A 26,612-nucleotide genomic window follows, 5' to 3' on the forward strand; every position below is an offset into this window, starting at 1 on the left:
CATGAATGAAAATAATCAGGGCAAATGGGCTTATTTGTTTACAAGAAAAAAGAGGCAGCAAAAGCTTATTTATTCTCAAAGCTCCTCCTAGTGAAATGTCAGCGAAGGACTAGAATAAAGGGCTAAAAATTAAAACTGGAGCACAGTTAAATGTCACAGCGCAGTTGAGCCTCTGGTACAATTAAGACCACAGAAGGTCAATTTTCCCCAAAGCACGCAGCTTAGAGCGTCTCCCATGAATTCAGCTATTAATACTACTTAATGCAAAGCAGATCCGGTCTGTTGAGCGTAGGTGAGTGTGAGGCACAGGGAGCGACTCCGCCGGACTTGTTTGTGTGTTTCTGCATGTGCATCAGTGCGCCGAGCCATCAATCAAATTAAAGCCGCCTTTGTGTTAAATGGCATTTAAAAGTTATCGACTTGCCGGAGTCCCGACGTACTGTGAGTGTAAACGCACAGCATGCCTCTGATTGTACTTTTAGAAATAATAATAAATAATCACACTGGAACACACTCCAGGAGCACCTAAAGTTTTGTTTACAAGTAAACATGGTAACTAGTCACTAAAAAAGATTAAAAAGATCTGAAATTGTCGGCCAAAGTGGAGATCTGGAAAAAGTCTGTTACACTGCAACCTATAGGCTGGGCATGCTCACAGCAGCTCTTAACAAGGTTTTCATGCAGGTGTTGTAAACACGGCCTGAATTCGAATATGTAATTTCACGTATCAAATACTTGGATGCAACTGAAATGTGATGAAGTCTCTCTACTGTTTCAAAGCGACTCTTTATTTCTCTTTGAATCACAGTTTATAGCTGTAGTTTTTGGTCACCACAGCACTGTAACCTGCTCATTCCAAACCACTGCTTTTGTTTGTTTTTTCAGCAGCACACCACTCTAATAAACTCAGCCAATTAGCAAAACAAACACTTAAAAAATACTCAAAAAAAACAAGAAATTGTGAGAGCAGTTAAAATGAAATGATTTTGCATCTGGGAAATGAGAACAATTTCCCGTTTCCTAAAAATCCAGAGGCCAATATTTTGAATCTTATTACACATTTTACTATGCATCGCTACTGGATGATAAAATAGGAATGTGCGGTGCGCTTCTTTTGAGCTGAAACACAGCCTTTTTTGTAAGTGTGTGAGTAAATCTTCTACATAAATATAATTGTATATTTTGGGAATAGAAGGGGAGGAAAGTGAGGGATGGATAGAAAACAATGGAATAATAACGGAGAAAGAGAGAGAGCGAGCACAAGGATAAATAAATGATAGCGAGAGGGAAGGTAAGGCGATAGAAGAGAGGATAGGATTAGTTTCTGCTGCGAAGCCTCGGGAGATACGTGCACACACGCACACATACACACACACACACACACACACATACATACACGCACACACTGTGCTGAATACACATGAATTCAATGACATACACATAATATACATGCATTTATAAAATAACTGTAAAAGAAACAGAGAGAAGCATCCATGAAGGAACACACACACACACACGCATGCACGCACACACACACACACACACACACACACACGGTTATCCAATCCAAGCCTTAGTGTTCTTAACAGTTAAGCTCGTCCTTGAAAGTGCAAGGTGGGGAGTTGATAAGAGAGAAAGAGTGGGAGTCAGGGGTGATGGTGTATACGGGGGGGACGGAGGGAAGGATGAGGAGATGGGGAGCCCAAAGAGTGAAGAAAGATGATTTGGTTCCCTCTAAGCACCCCCTCCCTGCCACCGAGATACCACATTCGTCTACCTCCACATCCCAAACTTCCCGACTTAAAAAAAGTTCCCCTTTGAGGATTAGGAGGAACAAAGAGAGGTGAATTCCAAGGAAGACTAAGTGGAGGAGCACTGGGAAGTGGAGAAAAAAAAAAGAAGCGGTGCAGGTTAAAGGGGAGACAATTTACCTGACGGAGATGTACACATGATGGGAGAGAAGACAGAGACCGCCAAGATGAGAGCAGAGTAATTGTGTTTGATTCTATTTTTTACCTGCTCTCCCATCTTTATAATGTCAGTGCCTTAAGGTAGAGCGAGCGGAAGAGGAAAAAAAAAAAAAAAAAAAAAAATCTCCTCAGGGTGCGTGTGTGGATTTTCATGCATTTTCTTTATTTATTTCTCTATGGGATCTCAGGAGCACGACTTAGCATAAGAGCATCAGCGCAGACGAGCAGCAGCAGCCACATTTCTACTGTGTGTGAAAGCGGGAATGAATGCATGTGCAAAAACTGAAAGCAAAACTGCAAATGTAAGAGGTGTGTGTGTGTGTGTGTGTGTGTGTGTGTGTGTGTGTGTGTGTGTGTGTGTGTGTGTGTGTGTGTGTGTGTGATTATGACTGTGCGACGATGGGAGCAGGTGGCTACAGTGGCAGGTTAGATGGAGCTGTAATAGGATGAAAGTGGCACTTTCTCCTCCTGCCTCGTGCACACGCTCGGTTCCTCTCTCAGATGATTGGCTCCAGTCGGGGGGTAGAGACGGCCGCGGAGCGCTTGCTCCTTTTCCTACATTTCTCATAGATTTCTTTTTATTCCCTCTAATTTCAACCGAGCCTCGACCTCTTTGCTCCCGTTGTCTTTTCTGTCTGATTCTTCTTGCTTCCAGATATCCAGTCCTCTCCATTTTTTGTTGAACACTGTTCTTTCTAATCTCCTCGGTTTCTCCATTATTCCCCCTCCACACTCGTCTCTCATTTCCATCTAGTCTAAAATTTCACTCCGTAGAACAGTGGGACTGTAAACCTGAAATCCATTTATCAGTACCGCTGGGTGCATGATGTGACCCTCAAATGTTCTGCGAGCGTGTTTGTGTGATTTCATTACAAAAACAAATAACAGCATCCACGAAATTCCCTTCCTGAAAACCACATTGTTTATAGAGTTTCTGCCATCCAGTGCAAATGGGCATCGCTTTGCCTTTTCTAAAATCAAAAAGTAAAAAATATGATTTTTCATTTGAAATGTCGCATAAACAGGGTCTTAGTTCAATAAAACAGTTGAAAAGATGAATGGATGGGATATTTGGAAGAGAATTTATCAATGGTGTAATGAGGACGAATAACAATAAACGACCTAAAAGTCTAAAGTGTGTATTTAAGTGCAGAAACTGAAGCAACCTCCCGCACTCTGGAAACCCCTGTGTCTACAACAACCACAACTCTGAATGTCATCCACTAAATAAAGAATGTTCAAATAACACATTTTTTGTAGCGACCATCAATTGAATATCTGTTTGTGGGATGTTTGCACTCCCGGTGTAATCTTCACGACCGGATCCATGCATCGATACAGACTGAGCGCGATGAAAACAAAAAGGGAAACACGAACAAAGAAGTGTGGAAATTAGAGGCAATGCTTGCTTTTGTACTTGATGACATGGTTGGGAAGGAGGCAGAAATCCACTTGCTACGCTTTGCTTTTGTTCCCTGAGTGAACTTGAATACATGAGAGAAATGTATACAGGAACCGGCGCACAAAAGCATTTAAAGGAAACACACACATACACACAGCTGTGAGATATTTAAACCTTAAGTCCTTTCTGGTACATTATATAACCCCTGAGAAACCTTTTCCAAATGTCAACCTTTTTCTTTCTGATTGTTTTACCAATAGTGTAAAAGCTGCACATGGCGGCAACACGTCTGGAGGAAAAAAAAAAAAAATCTACGAAACAAAGGAAAAGTATGTTTATCTGTTTTTTGTTTGTAACCAAATGCTTTAACTGGCAGCGGGTCAAGAACCTGACTGGTGGTATGAGGTTTCATTAGAGTCTGAGATGTTCAGCTTTACACACCTGAACAGGCCTTCAGTTCAATGGCGAGGAGCATTTGAAGGTTTTAGATCATCTGCTGCCATCTCTTTCAGAAAAAACCTTTTAAATGAGCTAAAGAGTAAATAACCTGTAGGATAATGAGACAATTAATTCATTGCATCCTGTTTTAAATCGTCCAGACCTTTTTTGGCAGTCGGCCGGTTTTATTTCCTCGAAAATAAAAAGAATGGAAACATGACCAAACACTTTTCTGATAACGCTGACTTGCCTGAAGGCTCAGATATTAGTTTCAGCGCAGAAAAGATATTTTCATATATCATGCAACCCTTCTGAAATGAAGACGGCCGTTTTCCTGCAGACACAAGCAGTCTGCTGCAGTCTAATAAGTGGACTTAGCCCTGGCCCAGGTGGGGTCAGGGGGGCAGCTGCCGAGAACGAGGACAGGAATGGAGGAAGTGGGACGAATGGGAAAGAAAGAGAAATGTAAGAAGAGAGCGAGGCAGGGATTAGAGACCCTCTGAGAGGCAGTCACTTAATTTCCTGGCTATGATTATCTCCTGGGTGGGAATGGAACGTTTGATGTCCTGGGACCAGACTAATCCTTGGTGACTAACCTCCACCTCTCATTTCCGGTGGATTAGCTTACTCTGCTACTTAATAAAAAAGTTGGAGGTGGATCAATATTAACTTACAGTGAAGGAGTGAAAGCGGCAGAGGAAGAAGAGGAAGAAGACGTAAAGTTTCTGACGGGGGAGACCGTTGACCCTCTGTCATGTGTTCAAACCAACAATATTTCCTCAAAAGGAAACACAGTGGTTCAGTGAGTGAAGTGTTTCCTCTGAGAAGAAGCCCCGGATGGAGTGTGATGTTGTTACAGTACCAACAAACCCAGTAAAGGAACGACAAAGGTGTGACTAATACAAGAAGTCAAGTGTTGTGAGCAGTGTGTACATCTGACCAACAGCAGGACCTCTTACTTTTTGTTTTAACTGAGGCAAAATACAGAAAATTAGCAAGTCATACAGGTTGGCATGGATGCATATTTTATTTATATTGCCAGAGCAGAGACCCACCAGGCGAGGAAACACCAGAAGTCACTGCAGCGCCTGCTATGACACAAACCGAGAGACCCCCCCAACAGGAGCGGGCAGAGGAATCCACATCACCGCCGTGAAGCTGTAATACAGGTAAAATGTGACCTCCTCACCTGGCCCGGCCAGAGAGGGCGACAAGACAATGCCAGGACAGTCAGAGGGGTCTACGCTCCCACTGCAGAGGTGATCCAACTGAGGAAACACTGGGAATTTAAACTCAGAGGAACAGGGTAAAATAAAAGGATGAGACACAACACACCGATGAAAGCACCATTCTGAAGCAGTTTTATAAGATAAGCTAAGAAGATTATTCTAAAAAAACCAAAGCTGAAAAGTAAATGGAAGTTAATTTCATTCAACACCATTGCCTAAAAAAAACCATTGATAAGGGTGAGACTATGGCTGCTTCAGTCAAGTGAATTAACAGATTCTGATTGGGAATGAAGGAAATGGAACATTAATCTTAACGGGAACTCGATGTCCTCTTTTGATACTGTTGTGGAAACATTAGGAGATGTTCAAGGTTCAGTTAGGTCTGTATAATCACAGGAAAACTTAGGTTGACCTTTTCAAGTCCTCAACTATCACTCCAACACCAATGTTGCCAATGTGCATAACAACATGTACCACTAAATTCACAAAATGATGAAGAATGAGCTTACAACTTGAGAATACAGACTGAACAAAGCCATCAATCCTGAGTGTAACTTGCCAACAGATCAGTGAAGGATGCACCAATACTAAATGCAGCAACAGTAACTCTCTGGAAAAATAAAATGTACATTTTTGATTGTAAAATTACCAATAAAGATGTTGATTTTTTTCAAAAACATATTTGCATTTTCACTCGTGATTGCAAATAACCAAATTCATCTGTAGCTGCAAATGAGATAGAAATAAGTCAGTCACACTTACTTTAACTGCTTCACTAAAAAGTGAAGGTGACATCCCATATTCATTTCATAAAACCTGAATGTAATTAAATACGAGTAGATGAAAGAAGTAAAAACATTCATGCTTGTCTTGTCAGCAGTTGGCTGAGTCCGAAGCCTGTTTGCGTTGAGGAATTAGTGAATCTGAGTGCGACACGATGCTTACAACAAATTAGGACCTCATGATTGAGGGTTAGTCGCAAATTCGCACAAGGACTGCAAGGACGCGCGACATACACATAATTTTGCATCACCAAAAAGCTGCAAATTAACAAACACTTTTTTTTTTCATGGGAAGCTGTTGCCAAAGTATGCTCAATAGCCATTGCCAGATTTGTTTTTTCCTCCTCGTTCCTTCTCACCGGGCTTCTCTCGAGAGGGAAAACCTCAAGTGTTGCCAGGTTACCGGCCAATCTGACCAATGACATGTCACTTGACCCTTCTCTTGGCCAATGCCCTGTCTCTAACAACCGGCTGGGCCCCAGCTGGCCAATTAGCTCGGCTCTTAGTGTGGAGCTCGGCCAATGAGAAGCCCCAGGAGACTTCTGTTCATCTGAACTCACAGATGGGAGGACAGAGAGGGAGAGACGAGGGAGGGACGACCAGTGTGTGTGTGTGTGTGTGTGTGTGTGTGTGTGTGAAAGAGAGAAAGATAGAAAAGAGGGTGTGAGGGACTTGGCCTGAATTCCCAAACACTATTGAGACATCTTCACTGAAGAGGCTGGCTAGTTCGGAGTTAGCAGTTGGAAACAAATCTCTTCATTTAAAAGGGACCAGAGGGAAAACGTTCACTGCTCACAGAAGAGATAAAGAGGAAAGTGAACTGCTCGTCCGCTAAGTGCTATATTTACAAAGACCACCCCTATGTTGCTTTTCTACATAATAGAGGGGTTTTTTTTTTGGACTAAATATTGTTAGTTTATCCCCTCAGTTTGCAGTACGTCTGGGGATTCACAAATAAGTTAAACGCAACAAAAATTGCAGAGCAATTTTATTTTCTGTCATTTCTGTAAGTTAATTCCAATCATTTAGGCCTTGTTCAAAAAAAGGTAAAAGAAAAAAACAAAACAAAAAAAAAAACTTGTGGATTAAATAAAAAGAATTCATAGAGGCAGAGTTGGAGAAGAGTTATTGAGTGGTGAAGATGGAGAAAGTATCACGAAAAGCGAGCAGAATAGGACTCTTGAAGCTTTCTCTGCTTCACCAGTCGCACTGATTTGGAGCGAAAACTCCCCCAGCGTTTTAACAGCGTCTCTATTTTTCAATCCCAGAAAACATTAAGTGAAAGTGACTTTCTGTCACTCAGCACTTTGAACAGCTGTATTGAAATGCCGCTGTTACATGAGCTCACTGTTACCCCGCCGCTCCACGTGTGGCTCAGATTTGTTCTGTTTCTGCACACTGAAGCTCTTTTGATTACACTGATCGGTCAACGATCAATACCAAAGATAAGAGCTCGGGCAAGTAAACGAGAGAATTTCTGCAAATTGGTCTTAGAAGGACTAGTGACAGTTTGGAACGTGACAACATGGACAAAAATCAAAAATGAAGCTTACAGTAATGAGCTGAACCTGACAGAAGGCGTCACATGCATGTGGCGTTGAGGGCATACTGTTAATCTAACACCCCTAATGTGGATCACACAGCTATGTTAGAAAATATATACTGACCGCTAAGCCAGGCTTTGTGTGAACTGGTAATAAATCTGTCTCTGATAAGTATTACCAGATCTGCAGATCCTGTATTCGGTGCAGATCTGCTCCCAGCAGGCACAAGTGGAAGGAAGAGTGTTGTCCATTAAGGCTACTGCCAGTGAGGCCTGCACTATATTACTGAACATATGAAATGAGATTATGTTGATGGCTATTGTGATAGCGATAAGAATTGAGATAATTGCAAACATTTAGTTTAATGAGGTTATTGACTCTGCGGCCTTGAGATGTGGTCTTCCAAATAACAAGTGCTCTTTGTTTTGGCTTTAATTTACATAAGTTGTGAACAGTCTGTGTTTTCAGTTTGTTTTTGTATTTTCCGTCACATGTGCTTCTGCAGTTCCAGCCGGCAGGGTTTCAGGGGAGACGCAGTTTAGCGTTTTTAAGACTTTTGCCTTGATTTTTCCGCTTTCACTCATCACAATTATGTTTTTAGTCAGCACGTATAAAATAATGGATATTTGAGCAAATTAAATCACTTGAACACTAAAAGTTTTGTTTGACTGTATTGACTGTATTCTCGGTGCCTGTTGTAGAAGTGACTTGCTGTCCAGCTCCATCTTCTCAGTGCAATAGAACATCGATCTTCATCTAGAACAGATCTGTGCACCGTCATGGCCTGGGGCCATATGCGGCCCTTCAGCTCTGCCTGACTGACCCTCAGAGCATCACAGGAAAATCAATCAAATCAACATTACTGTTACTATTGCCTTAATTACATCAAAAATGGACATGTTTTTCACCTTCCCTGCCACGATTGGATCATTAACGATGAACAGTGGGTAATGATTTTTTTTTTTATACTTATTTACTGAACTTATAAAAAAAAGAAAAAGAGTTAAATTTCATGACAAAGATGGCAAAAGACTCTGAGAAAGTGACAAAGATGAACAGTAACTCATACAAACTGTGTCAAAAAACTGCAAAACCGCTTGAGAAAATGAGTTTGTCAATCTTGATCTAGGAAGACCACGACTCTGCGAATGCTGTGATGCCCCCGTGACTCACCGTATCTGTACCAAAGGTGGAATAAGCCCAGATTTTCCTCGTTTCCTTCACCATCTGGAAAGTCAGCAAGCTGTCTTCACAGTTTCTGTGATCTCTGACACTAAATTCTATGTTTTCATGCAGTGCAGTAAAGTTAGGATGCACAATGCATGAAAACATAATGTGGCAAAGTTCATTCACATATTTACATTAATGCTTATTTTGGGTGTTGATAATGTGAGGATGATTTTGCTGTATTGTGCGACCTTCATTCGAGCTGGTTTATATAGTTTATGGCTTTCTGCCAACGTGAGGTGATCATTACTTTTTTTTTTCCAACTATTTTTGACTCACCAGCGGTCTCCAAAAACGTTCTTATGAGAAGGGTAATTCCTGAATTTAGCACAGCATGGATTCCAAATAATAAAATAAAAGGGATTTTCTTCTTCTTCTTTTTTTTTTCTTAGACCAGATGTTGCACTGCATCTTCCTCTCTGCGGCTTCCCGCTGAACTCTTTGACTCACACGGGGCGACTTGAGGCTGACACTGCACATCTTACCCTCAGACTCTTCTGGCATCACTTGAGTTTCTGAAACCTGCTCTTATAGCGAAACTCGCTGACTTCTACGGCTGTATCCTCACTCTCTCCCCCCCTCCCCCATCTCTCAGTATTTTCTTATCTATCAGATGACTCACCATATTTCAGCATCAGATATTTCTCTCAGAAGCTCAAGAGCAGCATGCTGCTTACACACACACACACGCGCACACTTTTATCTTTGCTTACTCACACATTGACAAAACTGTGTACGCAGTGTGTGTGCAGATACGCATATTTGTTACTTAGAGGTGTGTATGTCCTCCACCGCACAGCTGAGCCAACATTCTAGGAAAGAAAACACACACACACACACAAACAAACAAGCACATATTTGCACACACTTCCACAGCGTTTGGCTATCTGTCCTGTCCACAGCGCAGTGGCCAGTGGTGATAACACTGTCCACTGGACCAAAACTCATCGCTCTGCACACACACACACACACCTTGCCGGGCGTGTGTGTGCAGTGTACACAGGCACACTGGCATCTCATGGAAGTCATGGGAGCTCGGCAGAAACCGAAATGCAATAACATGTAATGACATCAACACAAATGAGTGATACCTGAAAAGAGGCTCACACTGAGACAAACACAGCGAAAGCAGCTGCAGAGAGGTCTTCCAGGAATGTGACCTCGACCCAAACCACATAAACTGCATTATTCCGACTGTTCCTGCCAACAGCGTCAACAACACAGGCTTTCACACTAGATTAAAGGATGATTTCTGTCTGTGCACGTGATATTGATATGGCCTTTTTCGAAGAATACGTCTGAACTTGATGAAAACTCTTCGGATAAGTCAAACCCGGAAAACCCTAACGTCACACGTGTGTGGAGGGATTTTATTGCTTTTCTTCCTGGGTGAAGGTCAGAGTTGAAACTCAATATACGAGTAGCTTTATATTTTAGGAAAATTCTTGTCCTGCAGAAGTCAAGACAGATTAACAGCATGTTTATGGGTCCTGTCTTCAGCACAGGGTTGGATATTAACACCTTCTTGCTGTGGCGGCAGGATGCATTATGGGGATTCAAACTGAAGCAGTAAGTCTGATGCTGTGAGCAACAATCTACATGGAAACTTGGAGTCCTGCCATGTTTTGTAGATGCTACTCTACTTACAGCGTCTTTTAGCAGAAACTACATCATGCTAAACTGCAAACTTGTTTCCATTTGAAGAAAACAACAGCTGACTTGACCTTCGAATTCCACAGATATTTATCAAAATCAAGCTCTATGGGACAGGCAGGCCAAACACTTGGTCTAGTTCTGGTCTCAATACCCTCTACAATTCTTCATTGTTTAGCTTCCAGTTAAAACATCGTAAAACTTAACCCATGTATCCAAGGCAGATGATCACAATCAGATATTCTCTTTTTGGAGACTGAAATGATTCATGCAGTCATTGTGCATGTCTTATGACGGTGGGCAGGTTGAATCTCAGGTTCATTCTTCTGTACGTAACATGGACTTCATCCCTCAGAAGAGCTGCGCTATTTGCAATAAGCCTTGTTATGAATTACTGATCAGGTTTACTGCTGGAAGAAACAAATGGAAACATAAGTGAAACATGTCAAACACAATTCACTGCTTTTTTTTCCCAATGCAAGGAAAAGTTCAACAAAGCAGGTGGGCGCTACACAGACAAATGATGGATTTTAATGTGAGTCCATGACCTACATTACATCCCTTTTTCTTTCACTCTGGAATTCAGGCACAAACACATTAGTGAGGTAGTCATGTTGGGACCCAACAATCACAGATTCATGAATGGCTCTGGTCTTTGACCCAAACTTTCTGAGGCCAGACTGCAGGGATTCATGCATGTTAAAAACAGATAATCGCTCCTGACATGTTGACTCATTCTGTCCGGCCAGCAGAAAGAAGTCACACATCACACATGCCAGTGAGGGAGTCTGCCTCTCAGAAAGATCATGTGTATTCAGACGTGCCTACAGTACTTAATGTGTGCATGCACTGTGGCTCTTCTGGCATATGTGTGTGTGAAGCATGTTTCCATCCTTGTTTTTCATTGTGTGTGTGTGTGTGTGTGTGTGTGTGTGTGTGTGTGTGTGTGTGTGTGTGTGTGTGTGTGTGTGTGTGTGTGTGTGTGTGTGTGTGTGTGTGTGAAACAGACGTTCAGCAGTCATCAGACCAGCCAGGCACCAGTCCCAGACAGCGAGGTCAGTCATTCACTAATCATATTAACATTCCTCTATAATGACCCAATGCGTAACTCTCCACTCTCACTCACTTTCTCCCTCTCTCCATCCATCTGCCTCATTTATGCCTTCCATCCCATGTCTAGATTTTCTCCTGATTTTTATCTACCTCATCGCCTCACTATTTCTGCCCCTTCCACTTCTGAACTTTAACATTCCCCCCCTCATTTCATCAACTTTACTCCAGCTTTGTTTTCTCTGTTTTCCCTCCTGTCTAATATCTCTTTAATGACTTGCACAGCTCACTCTCCCCAACAAACCCTGTTTCCTTCCAAATCACTGCAGATTCTCACACTGTCTGAAGCTGCACTTTCTCATTCAACACGATTTGTTCAAATTCAATAATGAGGGTCTCAGCAACAGTGGAAAACTTTCTTGTTGTGAGCTTCCTGCAAAAGAAGTAGAAGAAAAAAACAACAACAAAATAGCCATTTAAGTTCGAAAACACCTACAGAGATCCTACGTCATGAAAGTTCCTTGATAATAAGTTCAAGTAAAAAGAATTGTGAATATTTTATCACCAAGCAAAATAAGATGGTGAAAGATGTTCGTCTGAGTTCTGAGAAACTTTCATTCACTTGAGATTTTTGAGGATTTTTTTTTGACAAATAAACATAACCTTATGTTGTTGGGAGGATTTTGCTTGAGTGTCTCTCAGTGTGTGTGTGTGTGTGTGTGTGTGTGTGTGTGTGTGTGTGTGTGTGTCAGTAGGCTTGCGTCAACTGTTTTCCAGCCAAATCAAATGGAGCGGTATGACTTGGCTTGGAACAGTCCAACTTCAAAATGGTTCTGTCTGGCTTGATTTTCTGCAGCGGTGCTCTTTCAGGGATCCAGTTAAAACCTCACAATTCACACACGCTGTTCGGCATCTGTCGCTTCAGAAGAAATGACAGTGAAACTCATTCATTTCCAGGAAACTCGTGAAAAATGTGCCTAACATGAACCCTTGAACTTGACATTCCCTGAAACTTTTGTTGACTTTGCTTGGTTACTTATTATTGTTCTGACCTCGACAAAAGAGTCAGTCTCTTGTAAAAATGCTGCATACACAGATTTATCTTGTTTATGCTTATGGACTTATAGAAATTTGATCATATGAAACCTTTTCAGAGTTCTTTCACTTCTCCTCTTTACTTCCCTTTTAATTTTTGACCACAAGCACAACTCTGAACTCAGTGCCACTGTAGCTTTATCCTTAAATGTATCTTTACCATAAATAACTCCATATTTTTCCATTGGGGGAAAAATATTTATGAAACCTTGTGTGATTCAAAGTTATGGTCTTCAAACTTCTCAAGTGTAATGGCTTCTCTGGTGTTCCATCTTCCGACGGGAGTGAAACAAGAGCACACACATGCACGATAACACACTTGAACTTGAGTTGTGGGGTTCACTGATTGACATGCATTTCATGTAGTGCGGCTGTGGCTGCAGAACCACATCCTGACCCTAAAGCACAAATAAAAAGCGTTGGGATGCAAGATTTAGGCTGCACAAGGTACGGCACAACCCACAAGATTAGTATGTGGTCAAGTGTGGGATTTCACACACACACACACACACACACACACACACACACACACACACACACGCATGCTTATTTTTTCAGTCAGTGTGAAAGACTTAAACCTTAATAGCGCCACATCTCTGACATTAAGTCAGTCGTTAATTGATACTGCCCTGTCATCACCACCACATCTTGAAGATTACCTCATTCGTGTGTGTGTGTGTGTGTGTGTGTGTGTGTGTGTGTGTGTGTGTGTGTGTGTGTGCGCGCCTGTGTGGTTAGTTCAGTAGCACAGTGGCCCGTGGGGACAGAACAGAGACCGAGAGGGACCATGCAGGGGAGACAGAGGAACAATAAATGTCTGAACATGAGAGCATCTCTATTATTGACTAAGACAGCTAGAGGATGTATATCATCTGTGTGAGAGTGTGTGTGTGTGTGTGTGTGTTAGTGTCGCGTCCGGTCTGCTATGTGTCTGGGTGCACTGATCCCATCTTGTCTCACTCACACCCCCCCTGACCTGCTGCTGCTGCTGCTGTTGGGCGTGTGCACGTTCATCAAAACATATTCACACGCACATGCTGGGTTTTTTTTTTTTTTTTCTTTTTGAAATCATTGGCTTACATTTATTAACAGCAGACGTACACCGGCTTTGACTTGCTAGAAGCGGACTGTAACCTAACGCTGACATTCGGCTCAATCATCAAGTCTTCACCTTAAAATTAAAAGATTTGATTTATGGGGATTAGCTTTTTCAACCCATAATATAGATGACTCTGTTGAGGACTGTTTGGGAATAGTCAAAAAATCAGTTGTTTCCAATATTACATACTGAGAAAGTAAAAGGAAAAAAAAAAAAAAAACAAGAACGTGAAATGTGAACAATCTGCTCTCTGCTTCATGTGGGCTTTCCCCCTCTCCTGCTGTTGTCTCTTTTTCTTGCTTCTCTCTGCATAACAGTTGTTGAGAACTGTCATTGTGAGCCCAGTTTCCTTTCTGTTCCATCAGATTCAGCATATTTGTACTGTTTGCCTGTCCTTATATGGCCAGAGTGAGCGGCAGGCATCCCATGATCGCACAGGAAACACCGCTGTCTGCCTGCAAACCATGTATTTGCCTGCAGATGCATGACTGCGTCCATCATGTTTGCATTGGTGAATGCTGGCTTCGTTCTCAGGGCGACGCGGCTTTGTGGAGGAGCTTATCTCAGTCGTCTGTCTAACATGCATGCCCCTCTGAGCATTTGTGTCTTTACCGTGTCACTCTTGTTCTCAGTGAAGCCGACAAAGGTGCAAGTCACACACCGCTGCTGGTGGAGGGCCGCTGATGTGACTCAGATGATAAATTAACGCCGGCTGCCAGCCACTGAACTTTACCCAATTTGTGCAAATGGGTCACATTTATAATGCAATTCAATTTGTGGGTGAATCAGACGGCAAAGTAAGGAGAGCTGTGTCTGCACAAAACACAGAGCAAAGGCAACGTCTCTCTGACACCACAGAGCAACTGGAAAATGCACTGTAACTTCGTGACAACACTGCGAGAAAACATGATCAGTGAATTACTTTAAACAGTATGTGTGTGTTTCTTTTCCCCGTTTCACAGGGAAACCACACACATTATTTTGTGTGAATACTTGCAGGAATATTCTTTTAAAAAAAAAGTAGAAACACACATTTGAAATGCGGTGTGTGATTAGAAAAGCCTCTTTAGTGTGATGTTTAAATGTGTGTGTGTGTCCAATGCCAGCAGTGCAAGTCTGGAAGTAGTACTGTATATTCCAGGGGATTTATGCTCACACAGGGCTGGCACTAATAATGGAGGCTGAAGAAATATAGCCTTATTTGGTACAGTCAGCATACTGAGGAACGTAACTCTTATTCCTCGCTCCTTATGTCTGAAACTGTCTTTTTCTCACAGCACTTGTTCTGAGCACACATTGTATTTACACATGTCTTTTCATGCGGCTCTCCATCCGAGCACTCGGAGCAGGGAACACGTATAAATAAACCAGAGCTACTGATCATCCTGAGCTTCCAACGGCTGCATTATACTCCCCAATGTCATATTTAATAGATATTGAAGTGGGGAAAAAATGGAAAACAGAGAAGTTTCCATGGAGAGAAAAATGCTGGAGGACCATGAACCAAACTGAACATATATTAAGAGAAAATAGAGAGAGAGGAAGAGAGAGAGAGAGAGAGAATGGCTGGAAAGGAGGCTCCAAACCCTTTATTTTCCATGTGACACAAACAAGTCTCTTAACCCTGCCTGTTACAACAAAGAGCCACACTCGGCTACAAGGTCTGCCGCAGCTCTTTGGGGTTTAATCCCACCCTCAAAATACCTATAAAATACCCAAGGTAGCCTGACTGTTTCTGTTCTATACCGGCTGAAACCGCACAAACGATTTAGAGGTCAGGTATGTGAGAGAGGAAAGGGACGAATACAAAAAGGTGTGTGAGAAAAAAACTCCACATTTTAGGGGGGAAGGAAAAAAAAAAAAAAACGTCTCTAACAGTCTATGGCATTTATAAGACCTATATTCATAGAAATATTCTGACAGAGGGATTTTATTCCAGCAGAGCTTGTTAATGGATATACAACCTGTAGAGAGAAATTTATATGTACAAGCATGAGTGGCGTCATTAGATGTAAGTCTAACGGCGCTCGCTTTGCGCTCCAGTCCATGGATATGAAAGGTAACAAAGACATTTATGTGATAACGTGGTTTAAATCTATAAATCCTGCTTTAATGAAAACATGCAGAGACACTTATTGGCCGGGGTCAGGCTCCTGCTGCAGTTCATTGGTCTGGATCAAAGATAAATACTTTTATTTTTATTATTTTTAGCATTTTAACACAGACGAAGGGAATAATTGGAACTTTTTTTTTTTTAATGTATACTGTGGAAAGGGTGATGATTTTTAATATGCATGGCATTTTCCAATATATATGCATATACATGTATGTGTGAAGCTCATCAGTATAACTACATTTTTTTGTGCACTCAGAAATACATATTTCCAAATGGTGTAACTTTTTTTTGAAAACATATGATAAAATACTACAAAAACATACATTTTCTGATTTAATACGGTGCCTCTTCCACAGCACAGTGCATGTACATCATCTAGATGCAAGCAAAAATGAATATTGTAAAGATTGTGCATAATGCAGTGGAAATGTTTACAGTAGCTTCCATCGACAAAAAGCACCCGCGCTGTAGATTTTTATAAAATGAGTTTGATTCCCTGTAATTCAATCCAAACAAGATTAATGTGGAAGATAGTGAGACAAGTGTACCGAACACAGCAAATGAAGTTTCTTTACTTTATCCTGAACCCAAATAAACAGAAAGAACTCTGCTCACTGCTGCCGTTTCATTCTGCTCCTGCAGGATGGAAAAAACTATGGTCATTGTTAGTCATGGATCTTAGTGGGTGATACTCGTGACTAATGGACCCACATCCACACAGAGCGTGGCAACAAATTCTGTTATCATTGTGAAAAGGATCTCTGTCTCGGCTCTGGCTAAGACTCTATGCAGTTGTCCAAGCATTTCTAACTAATTTAAAGGTTTTTCAAAATCACAGGGTGATAAATAAGGTTGAGAAAGTTGTGTAATGATTGCGAAACAATAAAAGCAATATATTTATACAATATGGTTATTGTAATGTATCAGACAAAAGGATCGAAGAGAGAGATGAAAAGTGTAAGTAGCAGTTTTCAAGAGGGGGAAATAATTAAAAAAAGGTTACGGGAACAGTGTGCTGGGTTTTTCCCCAAATCTATTGTGAATCACACAATGGTGTGAATGTCTCTGGATGCTAACGCACAAGGCTCGAGAGAATATCGGTCCTTGTTCTGAAGACTGCAACCTTGAACTGAAAGAGAAACACACACATCCACCCCGTCAGCAAGAAGAAAAACACACACACACACACACACACACACACACACACACACACACACACACACACACACACACACACACACACACACACACACACACACACACACACACAGGGTAAGACCGGACATAGTTCTGACAGGACCGGGACTCAGTCTTGATCAACAGGATATGATACATGATCCTCTTATAACGGCGCAGGGGCAACATTTGGAGGCGGCACAGATGAGCAGCTCTGCCAGCGTTACTGCAACGACCAGAAGAATTCTGACATTTCTCATCCTCACTGCCAATAACAACCACATTAAATGTTCTCCGTATGTGTTTGCTTAGAACTCGCGACTCCTTTTTTCTCAAGTGCTGCCAGCATAGGATTATCTTTAAAGAAAAGTGGAGAAAAATGGGTATCCGTCTAAATGCCTGTTAGGTGCTGCTCATAAAACATCAAGGCATCGAGGATCGCATAAAAAATGTTACAGAGTCAGGGATTTATTCATATTTGTTGGGTTTTAGTTGCTATAAATCAAACTTTGATGTGATTGTAGTGTAGAGTGAATGTTGCCATCCATCTGTAATCTTGCCTCAAAGTTCTATTCTAGTGTAGGTTTTGGAGCTGTTCTGTGTGGAGTTCCCATGTTCTACCTGGGCATTCCAGCTTTGCCTCAACATGCAAAAACCTGGATGTTGTGCGTGTGCGTGTGCGTGTGTGTGTGTGACTGTCTGCTTTTCTGCATTTGTGCTATGATGGACTGGTGAGCTGTTCACAGTGTTTGCTGCTTCCGTCCTCAGCTGGGATCAGAGAGCCGAAGTTAAGTAAAGCAACATTTCCTAACTGGAAACTTCATCTCCAAACTCCTCTGTCCAAGAACAAGTGGCACTGTTTGCATTTTGACTGATGCTATGTTATCCAATATATTATTTTTCAGGCTGTGTCTGATAACAGTCTCACTTCAAAGATTCATTTGTCTGGTTCATAAGTACTGATGGTTTTGTTTGGACTTTGGAAAATGAACTAAACTACAAAAAGCTTGAATTGAGGGAATTCTACATGCATTTCTGTAAACAGAGAAGAAAATGAGTGAAGATGAAGTTGATTCATATTGTAAAACTCTATAATTTTTACTGATATAAGTGCGACTGAAAAACAGCACTCATAAATGTGAGTATTTCAGACAGTGTTTAGCGCTCAGACAAACATGAAACTCAACCAGAGTCCCTCACTTCATGTTCTCATCTGTACTTGTTGCTATGCAGGTTTCTGAGGCTGAATTGTAACGATGGCTTAAAAAAAACAGATGGGAAACAAGATTAAATACATTCAACTTCCTAATTAAATGATTTGTTGGTGCAACAACTTTTTTTTCCACAGACATCCATTCTTCAAATACCAAGCTGGCACATGGAGGACAGCACATATGGGCTTTATCTTCTAACCAAATGCAAATTATGTCCTTTTATCATTAAGTAAAAGAGGAATTCACTTTGTGAGACTGATGTCCCGCTAATGACTGGGTATTTACTCTGAAATCAGTACAACAAAGCAGCAACTTTTGTTGATTTTCTATCATTTCACAGAAATAACAAAAATGTACTACTTAGTTAATGTCAACAATCTTTACATGCTTTTCATTTTTTTTCTCTTGAAAACCAAAACAATCTCCTTATTTTGTTACCATTGTGCTGCTTAAAAAAATATAAAACCAAACACTAATCACGGCACAAACTATCCAGATTCTAAATTGGACCATTCATGCTAAACCCAAACTTAGTAAGCTAAAGCCTTTTGACCAAATGCACAAGTGTCACAAATAGAGCGCCATTTCACCGAAAAGCTTTTCCCGTGGAGGGTCTTGTCAAGACGGCACAACAAACACGGCATTAAAGAGGCAAATGCAAGTGAACCACTTGGCCTAGCAACTGTGACGAAGAGGATAGAGTCATCATCAGAGCGCCGAATGAGCTCGGTGGCGGCCGAATTTGACAGGCAGCTTCAGAGAGGGGCTGGGTGGGGGGTTGCAAATAGAAGAGATCCAGGCTGCTGCATCTGTCAAGCTTCAGGAAGCATGATTCTTTTTATGTAAGAGGTTGGAAAAAACTGGAAATTGAGATGAAATTGCAAGCCGTGGCAGATGAGTTCCTTTTAGGGGAAGGAGGGGTCCTCACCTATAATTCCATACATCGAAGGTCAAAGTGTATTTGGGCTACACTTACACACTGTGACATCTCAAACAAAGGAAGCTAAAAACTGCACGAATGTGTCTGGACACCAAAATTCTTGGATTTTTTTTCCTCAATTCAGAGAAACACTGTCTCAGTTCAGTTGTTTTTCTGTAAAACTGAAGATGTATGCACTCCCAAAATCTGCAACACACTTTTACTTAAAGGTCTAATACACGATTTTCTCGAAAAGACGAAGCCCCACGTCTGTTACTCACTTTTTGAACAACGCGCATGCGCCAGACCATCCGCCCGGCTCTCCTGCTTCTCCCAGGAAACGCGGAAGTGTACGAGCGCGATCTCCTCTTCTCCGGCGTGCACGGCTCTGTTTACAGTTTCTGCGATCAGCCTCGCTCATAAATAAAGCTTTTTTTTCCAAAACAGTTACAGTTTCATTATGTCAGACTCGCCATCGGTAAGTTCTAGCTCAGAAGCTCACCGGCTACACAAACACTCTGAATGCGCATGCGCAAAAGGGAGAAGCTGATTGGGCGCAAGCACGTAGAACCGCCTTACGAAAGCAGCTCGTCAGAATGATTGACAAACAGACCCACCAATTATTTAGGTGATCCACCTGGAAATCAAATGTTGTATTACACCTTTAAGAGGCAGTCCTGATCAATGGACTTCAACTCCATTCGTTACGTTCATCTATTCAAGCCACGTCGAACCACCAGCTCTGAGACTGGAGGATCCACAACCGAGCCACAGCATAGTTCTCTCTCTTTTTTGTTGTGGGATATATTTTAAAGTGTTTAATAAAACAGATTCATGTCTGTTGAAAGGCTAAGAAAACATAAGAGGAAGCAGATTTCACCAAGGACGCAAAGAACTGCAGAAACAGGCTTTTCCAGCAGACATGGCTGCACCATAAATAGCATTGGTGGGATTTGCGAGCACAGAAACGGACAGCTGCTGCTTAGACTGGAGAGCAGGTGGCCAGTCAATCCCAAGGTTGGTGGTTCGATCCCTCAGTCTGTCTTTCTGTGCCATAAAGGCCTTGGGCAAGACGATAACACCCAAATTTCTTTTCTTCGGCTTGGTAGCCACTCGTATGTGAGAGTATGGGTTTGGAATGGCTTATTTCATATTGTTGAAGAATACAAGTCAATAAGAGTATCTCACAACTGGGTAAAGGTTGTTGGCCAAATATTTTCAACCAATATTTTTGTCGGATTTCACTTGAGCGGTCCCTGAATCACTTTCAGCACTGCGAATCACATTCACCCATTTTCAAGGCGCTCAATCAAACCATTGCAAGCAATTTGGGATTCAATTTGGACACTTCAGCATGTGGGGAAGGACAGAAGGGGAATCAAACTAGCAACCTTCTGACTGAGAGAAGAAAACTCCACATACTGATCCCAGTTTTGTCTCAAGAATTGGAAAGAAAAAAAAATCTCATATTTCATTGTGTCTGCAGCTTTATTGGCAGTTTTCCCCTCAGGTCAGAACAGAACTACACAGCAGGAGGCTGAAGGTCGGGTCCGTCGACTTCTTATACTTGCCATTATTAAAGAAAATCTTTATTGCAAAAGAAAAAAAAAAGTGCCTCCTCCTTAAAAAAGTGGCATTCAAAGACAGCTCCGAGGAAAGCATTTAGTCTCCAACTGCTTCCAAGCTGCAGTGCTGCTCCAGTCAAACTGTGAGAACACTCCGAAGCTTCAGGTGGGCACTTCTCTGGCATCATAAATCTATGAATAACAGGTAGAAAAGGGACTGGCTAAGCAAGAGCACTACCTCATATATATTCTGAAAGTTTTCATGAGATTTTTTATTATTTTTTTGCAAAACACCACAAAGTGGCATCAGTAATTAAAGGACTAACTGTAAATGCAGACACATATTTAGGAGCATAAGTACAAGAAAAGCGAGTTGAAAAGCTATTCGTTGAAATTAAATGCTATAATAAAGCCGGTGTCACACCGCCCACCGTAACAAATGGCTTCCGTATAGTTATAACCCTCCTTGTAGGACTGTGTGTGCGATGTGTGTGTGCGACATCAACACAGCGCCCTGTTGATTTAGTTCCTCTCTCCTAAGGGAGAAAGTCTGTTGTTGTCTTCCAAAACACACACACACACACACACACACACACACACACACACACACACGCGCACTCACTAACACACCCGCCCACCAGCACACAACACACTCGCTTGGAAACAAAGTTGCGGTGTGGCTTTTGTTGCTTGATAATTGTTTTTAGGCAAACATAATTTTGCTGGCGGAGACAGCAAACCCATAACCATGAATCAATGAAATGGTAATGGAGCCATAGGGAAAAAGGGAAAACACACATCCAGTGTACTGCTGCTGCATCGCACACAAAACTCTCTCCGCTCCTCTGATCATCTCTCTTTTTTCACTCTCTACACTTAGGCTTCCACCGCTATTTATTTTGATAGTCATTCTGCAAATCCGATGCATAAAAGTAAAAGACGTCTGGAGGAGAAACAAACAAACCAATAAAAGTTCAATTGAATTAGCTTGCCATCAGCTCACCTCCATAGCCATTACTTCTCCCTCCACACTTGCAGCGCAAAGTTAGTCAGGTAAATAATCACGTTGGCTTTAATTAATAAATGCATCATCCTTAATGAGAGAGGCTTGTTAGGCGCTGGAGAAACTGCGACTCAGTCCTCCTTTTCTTTTGATTTCTTCTCAACACGCAAACGCTAAACTTAATTTCCACCTCTGAAGCATGCTAATTGCTCCCTGCTTTGTAAACAACAACAAAGTTTTCTTATTTGGGGGCAGAGAACAGTTTAATGTGGGGTTATCGATCGCGGAGGAAAGGCGATTGCCTTGGGCTGTTCCCAAACCAAATGACTTTTAGGATCTGAATTAAAGAGGGCCGGGGAGAAGTTGGGATAAGCCCGCTGAGTGGAGGCAGTGACCGCGGACATTAAACCCTGAATCAATCAGTGCTAATTTCACTATTCCATTACACAGAACTCACTTAACACCAATATAGATTTATAATAAACTAGTGTACAGAGATGTTTTTTTTAAGCTTAGTTAAGGAATACTGTGTTATTTTCTTGTGTGTGAAGAACATTAAATCATTATGCCAGTAATGCACAACACATCACATGCAATAATTGCCAGCTCCCACGTCAGCATGAAATAGTTTCATTTTTTGTTTTACAGCTTACATGTGACTTCAAGAACATATCAGTGTCAGTGAAGCTCAGAGTGTGCGTGAGAGCGCTGGACAATTCACCCACAAAGCAGCAGAGATGTTGAAGAAATGATTCCAACTTGAGGCACATTGAGAAATTTGTAGCTGTGGGGCTGCTGAATAAGAAATTAAAGCTGAACAAATTAGAAAAGGCATCTAAAGCAGGTTTAACGCTGCTAAAATCTGTGCGATTTTAACAATCGGGTAATAATCATGGGATAAACTATTTGATTGCTAGAAGTAAGCAGCTCTACTTTCGGTTTTCAAACTTACTTTAAATCATTGCTGATTTCTGTATCATTCAAATGTAGCTCTGTGGTTAACGGCATCATTTATTTTGATGTGACAAACCCAGCACAGATTATAGCTGCTTCACACACAGTAAGGTCACAGATACACGCATGATGCTGCCACACCCCCTCCTGTGAACGCCATCACCGTAATGCTTTTATTTACCGTCACCTTCTCTTCAGGAACATGATGATGATACAAGACAGCGTCTGGGTGTGCAGAGATGAGACTTCGAATAGAAGAACGCATGGTACGGTAGTTTAACTGCAATGTTCTGCAATAACCCTGTCCGTTTGTCACAGTAGATTGATTTTCGCTACATGGTGAAAACCAGGTTTGGATCAAATGTTTTTCTTGGCACTTTATGTTTTTTATCAACTGAAGTGTTTGAATAGATGTTTTCTTACATATCATTATGGCTTCCTTAATAAATAAGATTTTTAATTAGGTTTACATGTTATAAGATGACTTTTATGGTTTACAATCATCAATTTAAGAACATGGATTGAGATTGCGTACTCCAGTGTTTTTGAGGCACAGTACTGTGTGATTGATCAAAAGCTCATGTTCCTGCATGAACCATATTAGCAACAGAAGCACATCACTGGAGGGCGACACCTGCTTTTAATGTGGGCGGCGTTTTCTTGATGGCAGATTTTAACATTGTGTACGGCATCCCAGATGTGTTTCTCAGCTCCTTCCTGCATGACTCGGCCGATCTCAGAGCAGAATTGGATGTGATTACGATTCTGTGATTTGAAAAACCGCACCTGCAGGATAACATGCGAGTAAAACCTCCCCTTAGAGCCTCTGTGCATCGTCCCCGGTGAAAAGAGGATCATATCAGCGCTGTCGAAGCCCTGACAGCTCAGCAGCCTTGATCACTCCACTGATGCAATAAAAGCATGCATCATCTTGATGTGGAATAAGAAACTCCACAAAGCACACGATTTGCAACTTGCTGCATGCGAGCGTGTGTGCACATCTTACCCTGTGTGGGTCGTTTTCAGGGCCTCTGCGTCGTGAGTCCAGTTCTTCATACGGTGGCACCATCCCCTCTCGCCGGGCCTGCTGGTACTCTCGTCTCAGCTGTTGGATCCTGTCCATACTGCCACGTGCAAACACAAGCAAAAACAAAAAAAAAAAGTTAATATTGAACTTTATGTATGAAGGAGAAGAATCGCAACAATTTCTACAAGACACAGTCTTAGCATATATTCTGTGCTTCTTCATGCAGGTCAGGAGAGCATGCTGAAGGGGTTTCATCTCATTGTGGGATTTAGACGCATTTCAGCCAGCAGATTTAATACAAACAACCTAAACTATGATGCAATGGCAGATGGGTGCTCTAATCTGACATTTTGACTGCATGAAGTCTCCTTGGTAAATGTGTCCCTGTGACTTACTTCTCTTTCTGAAGATGATGCTCAAGTTTAGCCTCTTACTCATTGAAAATTAAGTCCAATATTATATTCCTTCCATTGTGTGATTGTGGATTTGAAACATAAGTTTACTGATCGCTCTTGTGAGTCTGTGATCTTATAAAAGTGCAACATAAAAAAAGACACCAATATTGTCACTGATACTATTTTGAACCAATAAATAAGAAGGACTTTGTTTCCTGGTAATAGGTCTGAAAAACTTGGGAGATGGTATCATTGGAGTTCATCTCTTGGTGGTATAAAGAGTTTTGAACACACACACACACACACACACACACACACACACACACACACACACACACACACACACACACACACGCTCAGTCTTGTATTTCTATCCTTGTGGGGACCGTCCATTGACTCCCATTCATGTCTAGCCCCTAACCCTGACCCTTACCCTAACCCTAACCCACACCACAACAAAGCCTAACCCTAAAGAAATGTTTTTGCACTTTTACTTTTTTCAGTAACAACAACATGGTCAAGAAAACACTGTTTCTCCTACTTAGGACCGGAAAAAGGTCCCCACAAGGCACGTCGTTCCACGTTTTGCTATCCTTGTGGGGACATTTGGCCCCAACAAGGATAGAAATACGAGAACACACACACACACACACACACACACACACACACACACACACACACACACACACACACACCTGGCTGAGACAGTCAAACGCCAGGCGTGCACAATAAATGGTGACTTCAAGGTGGGGGGAAAAGCCAGTTAGAGGTGCTGGACGCTGCTAACAAGCAGTTCAGAGGCTTTAAAATGCAGAATCTCAAAACGCTGAAGGCGGCAGTGTGAAATATACACCAATGTCAGAAGCATGAGAGGAAAGACAGCTGGAGAGAAACCAGAGATTCACTTTAGTCTACAGGCTGTGTATGTACCGTATGTAACAGGGAAACAAATGACTGTTGACTGTTTTTCTTTTATTGTCTTTTCCAAACATGAATTGTGAATAAAGGCGGCTGTGTTCTACTCAGATCAATACGGTATTAGATTTAAGATGACGTGTGCTTTTTCATACAGCTGAAGAGACACAGAACACGTTTCAGATTTTGATTGAAAGAACTTCCTGGAAAGTTTGCAGGACTTTGATGCATTACTACCCACTGACTGCTTCAAAAGGCACAGAACCCACATTTAAATCAGACATGTTATTTATTTCTTGCGCACAGATCCATGCAAGTTTCTGCACCCTGCACGGATCTCCACAGCCATCACTTTCAGGAGTGACTCAAAGCATCGAAGACAGTCACCCGTTTCGGTTTGATATGTTCTGATCAAGGTCCAACACACAGCCGAATCCCGGCGACGTTAGCGTGTAATGCAAAACACTTTGAGACGTCTCCACCAGGCAGCTGTCCTGATGACAAACCAGCCAGCGTGAACCATCTGTTTCCCCTAACTGTAATTTTCCTGACATCAGTCTACTGAAGTTTGACTGCGCAGATAAAGACTGGACAGATGCACCTGTGTGCACGTTAACACGTGCACGTATGTATTTAGAAACACACACACACGTCCAGGCCGGTCTCTAAATCATCCTGGCTGTCTCCATCTACATCCATTTTTCTATCTTTTTCTTGAGCAAAAAGCGGGAAAACAAAAACATCAATCATGTAATGAATATTCTTTCTCTCTGTCAACACAAGAAATATGCAGCATATCAACACTGAACTCTGGGTACCCTTGTGAGTCATGCACAAGCACACACATACACTCACCCACACATAGTGGAAATACGCTGTGTTATCATATGCACACACACCCACATACACTATTAGTTTGGTAAGTTTTAGTTGCAAGTTGGTGCAAGGAGGGATGGTGCAATGTCTTTTTTTTTTTTTTTTTTTTTAAAAACATCTTTAAGACACTATGAACAAAACTGGCCAAATGTTGTTCTTTGAATGCTTAAATGCTGAAAGCTGGGGTTATTGTGAAATGAAATCTTCTCAGCGAGGGGGGAATTGCCCAACATAAAAGCACACATGCTTAAGTAAGCAACATTTTAAAGCTTATATACTTTTAGGGACATGAAACATTATATAAGATACTGTCATTGGAGTTTCCTCAAATTCTATCCTTTCTTTTTCTTCTCAGAAACTGCCAAATGCCTCATTCTGTAAATGAGGGTGTTTCCTAATCCTGCATCTAACAGAAGTTTCTGCTGCATCGACAGCAGCTCCAGAATCAGCTTGGACTTCTCGGGGTGTGTCACTCGCCGAACAGCAGCACGCTGTCCACTCTGAGGCGTTTCACCGTAAATATACTGAAATCACCCTTCAGCCTGACGTGAGCTGCAGTTACACAGACCTTCAGTAATCTGATTAAATGCTGATGCGATAAGGATTGCTGCATATAAACACAACTCTGATCCTGAATTGGTTCTATTCAACTGAAATTAAAATCAGATTGTAGAATGAGGTGTAAGCCATTCATGACATATATGGTCATTTATATGATCTTCTCTCTGTTGAGGTAAAGCTGGTGTTTCCTCTCACACAAAAGCTGATTAAGAAAGGGGAAATAATGGTAAGAAAATGATGCCCACATCAGAGGTTTTTCATGATTGTGGTGGAAGGGGAAAACCGAAGATGACAGCACATTGCATACCAGAAGCATGCTGCAGAGGGAAAACCAGGATTAGATAAAACACACAAATGTTTCTTTAACTTTCACCACCACTCCTGCAACATGCTACAGTTACT

The 26,612-nt window shown here is 41.7% G+C and overlaps 1 protein-coding gene across 4 annotated transcripts in view; it reads right to left on the reverse strand.

The window, feature by feature from the left end:
• Positions 1–26,612, reverse strand: part of pard3bb (par-3 family cell polarity regulator beta b) — a 204,251-nt gene that overhangs the window by 29,777 nt on the left and 147,862 nt on the right. For all 4 annotated transcript variants that reach the window (XM_030111978.1, XM_030111977.1, XM_030111976.1 and 1 more), the window contains exon 22: positions 23,443–23,560. In XM_030111978.1, the coding sequence (XP_029967838.1) occupies positions 23,443–23,560 (118 nt within the window). The remainder of the gene's footprint in view (positions 1–23,442; positions 23,561–26,612) is intronic.

This window comes from Salarias fasciatus, chromosome 16 (genome assembly GCF_902148845.1).
Source record: "Salarias fasciatus chromosome 16, fSalaFa1.1, whole genome shotgun sequence".
Classification (NCBI taxonomy): Eukaryota; Metazoa; Chordata; class Actinopteri; order Blenniiformes; family Blenniidae; genus Salarias; species Salarias fasciatus.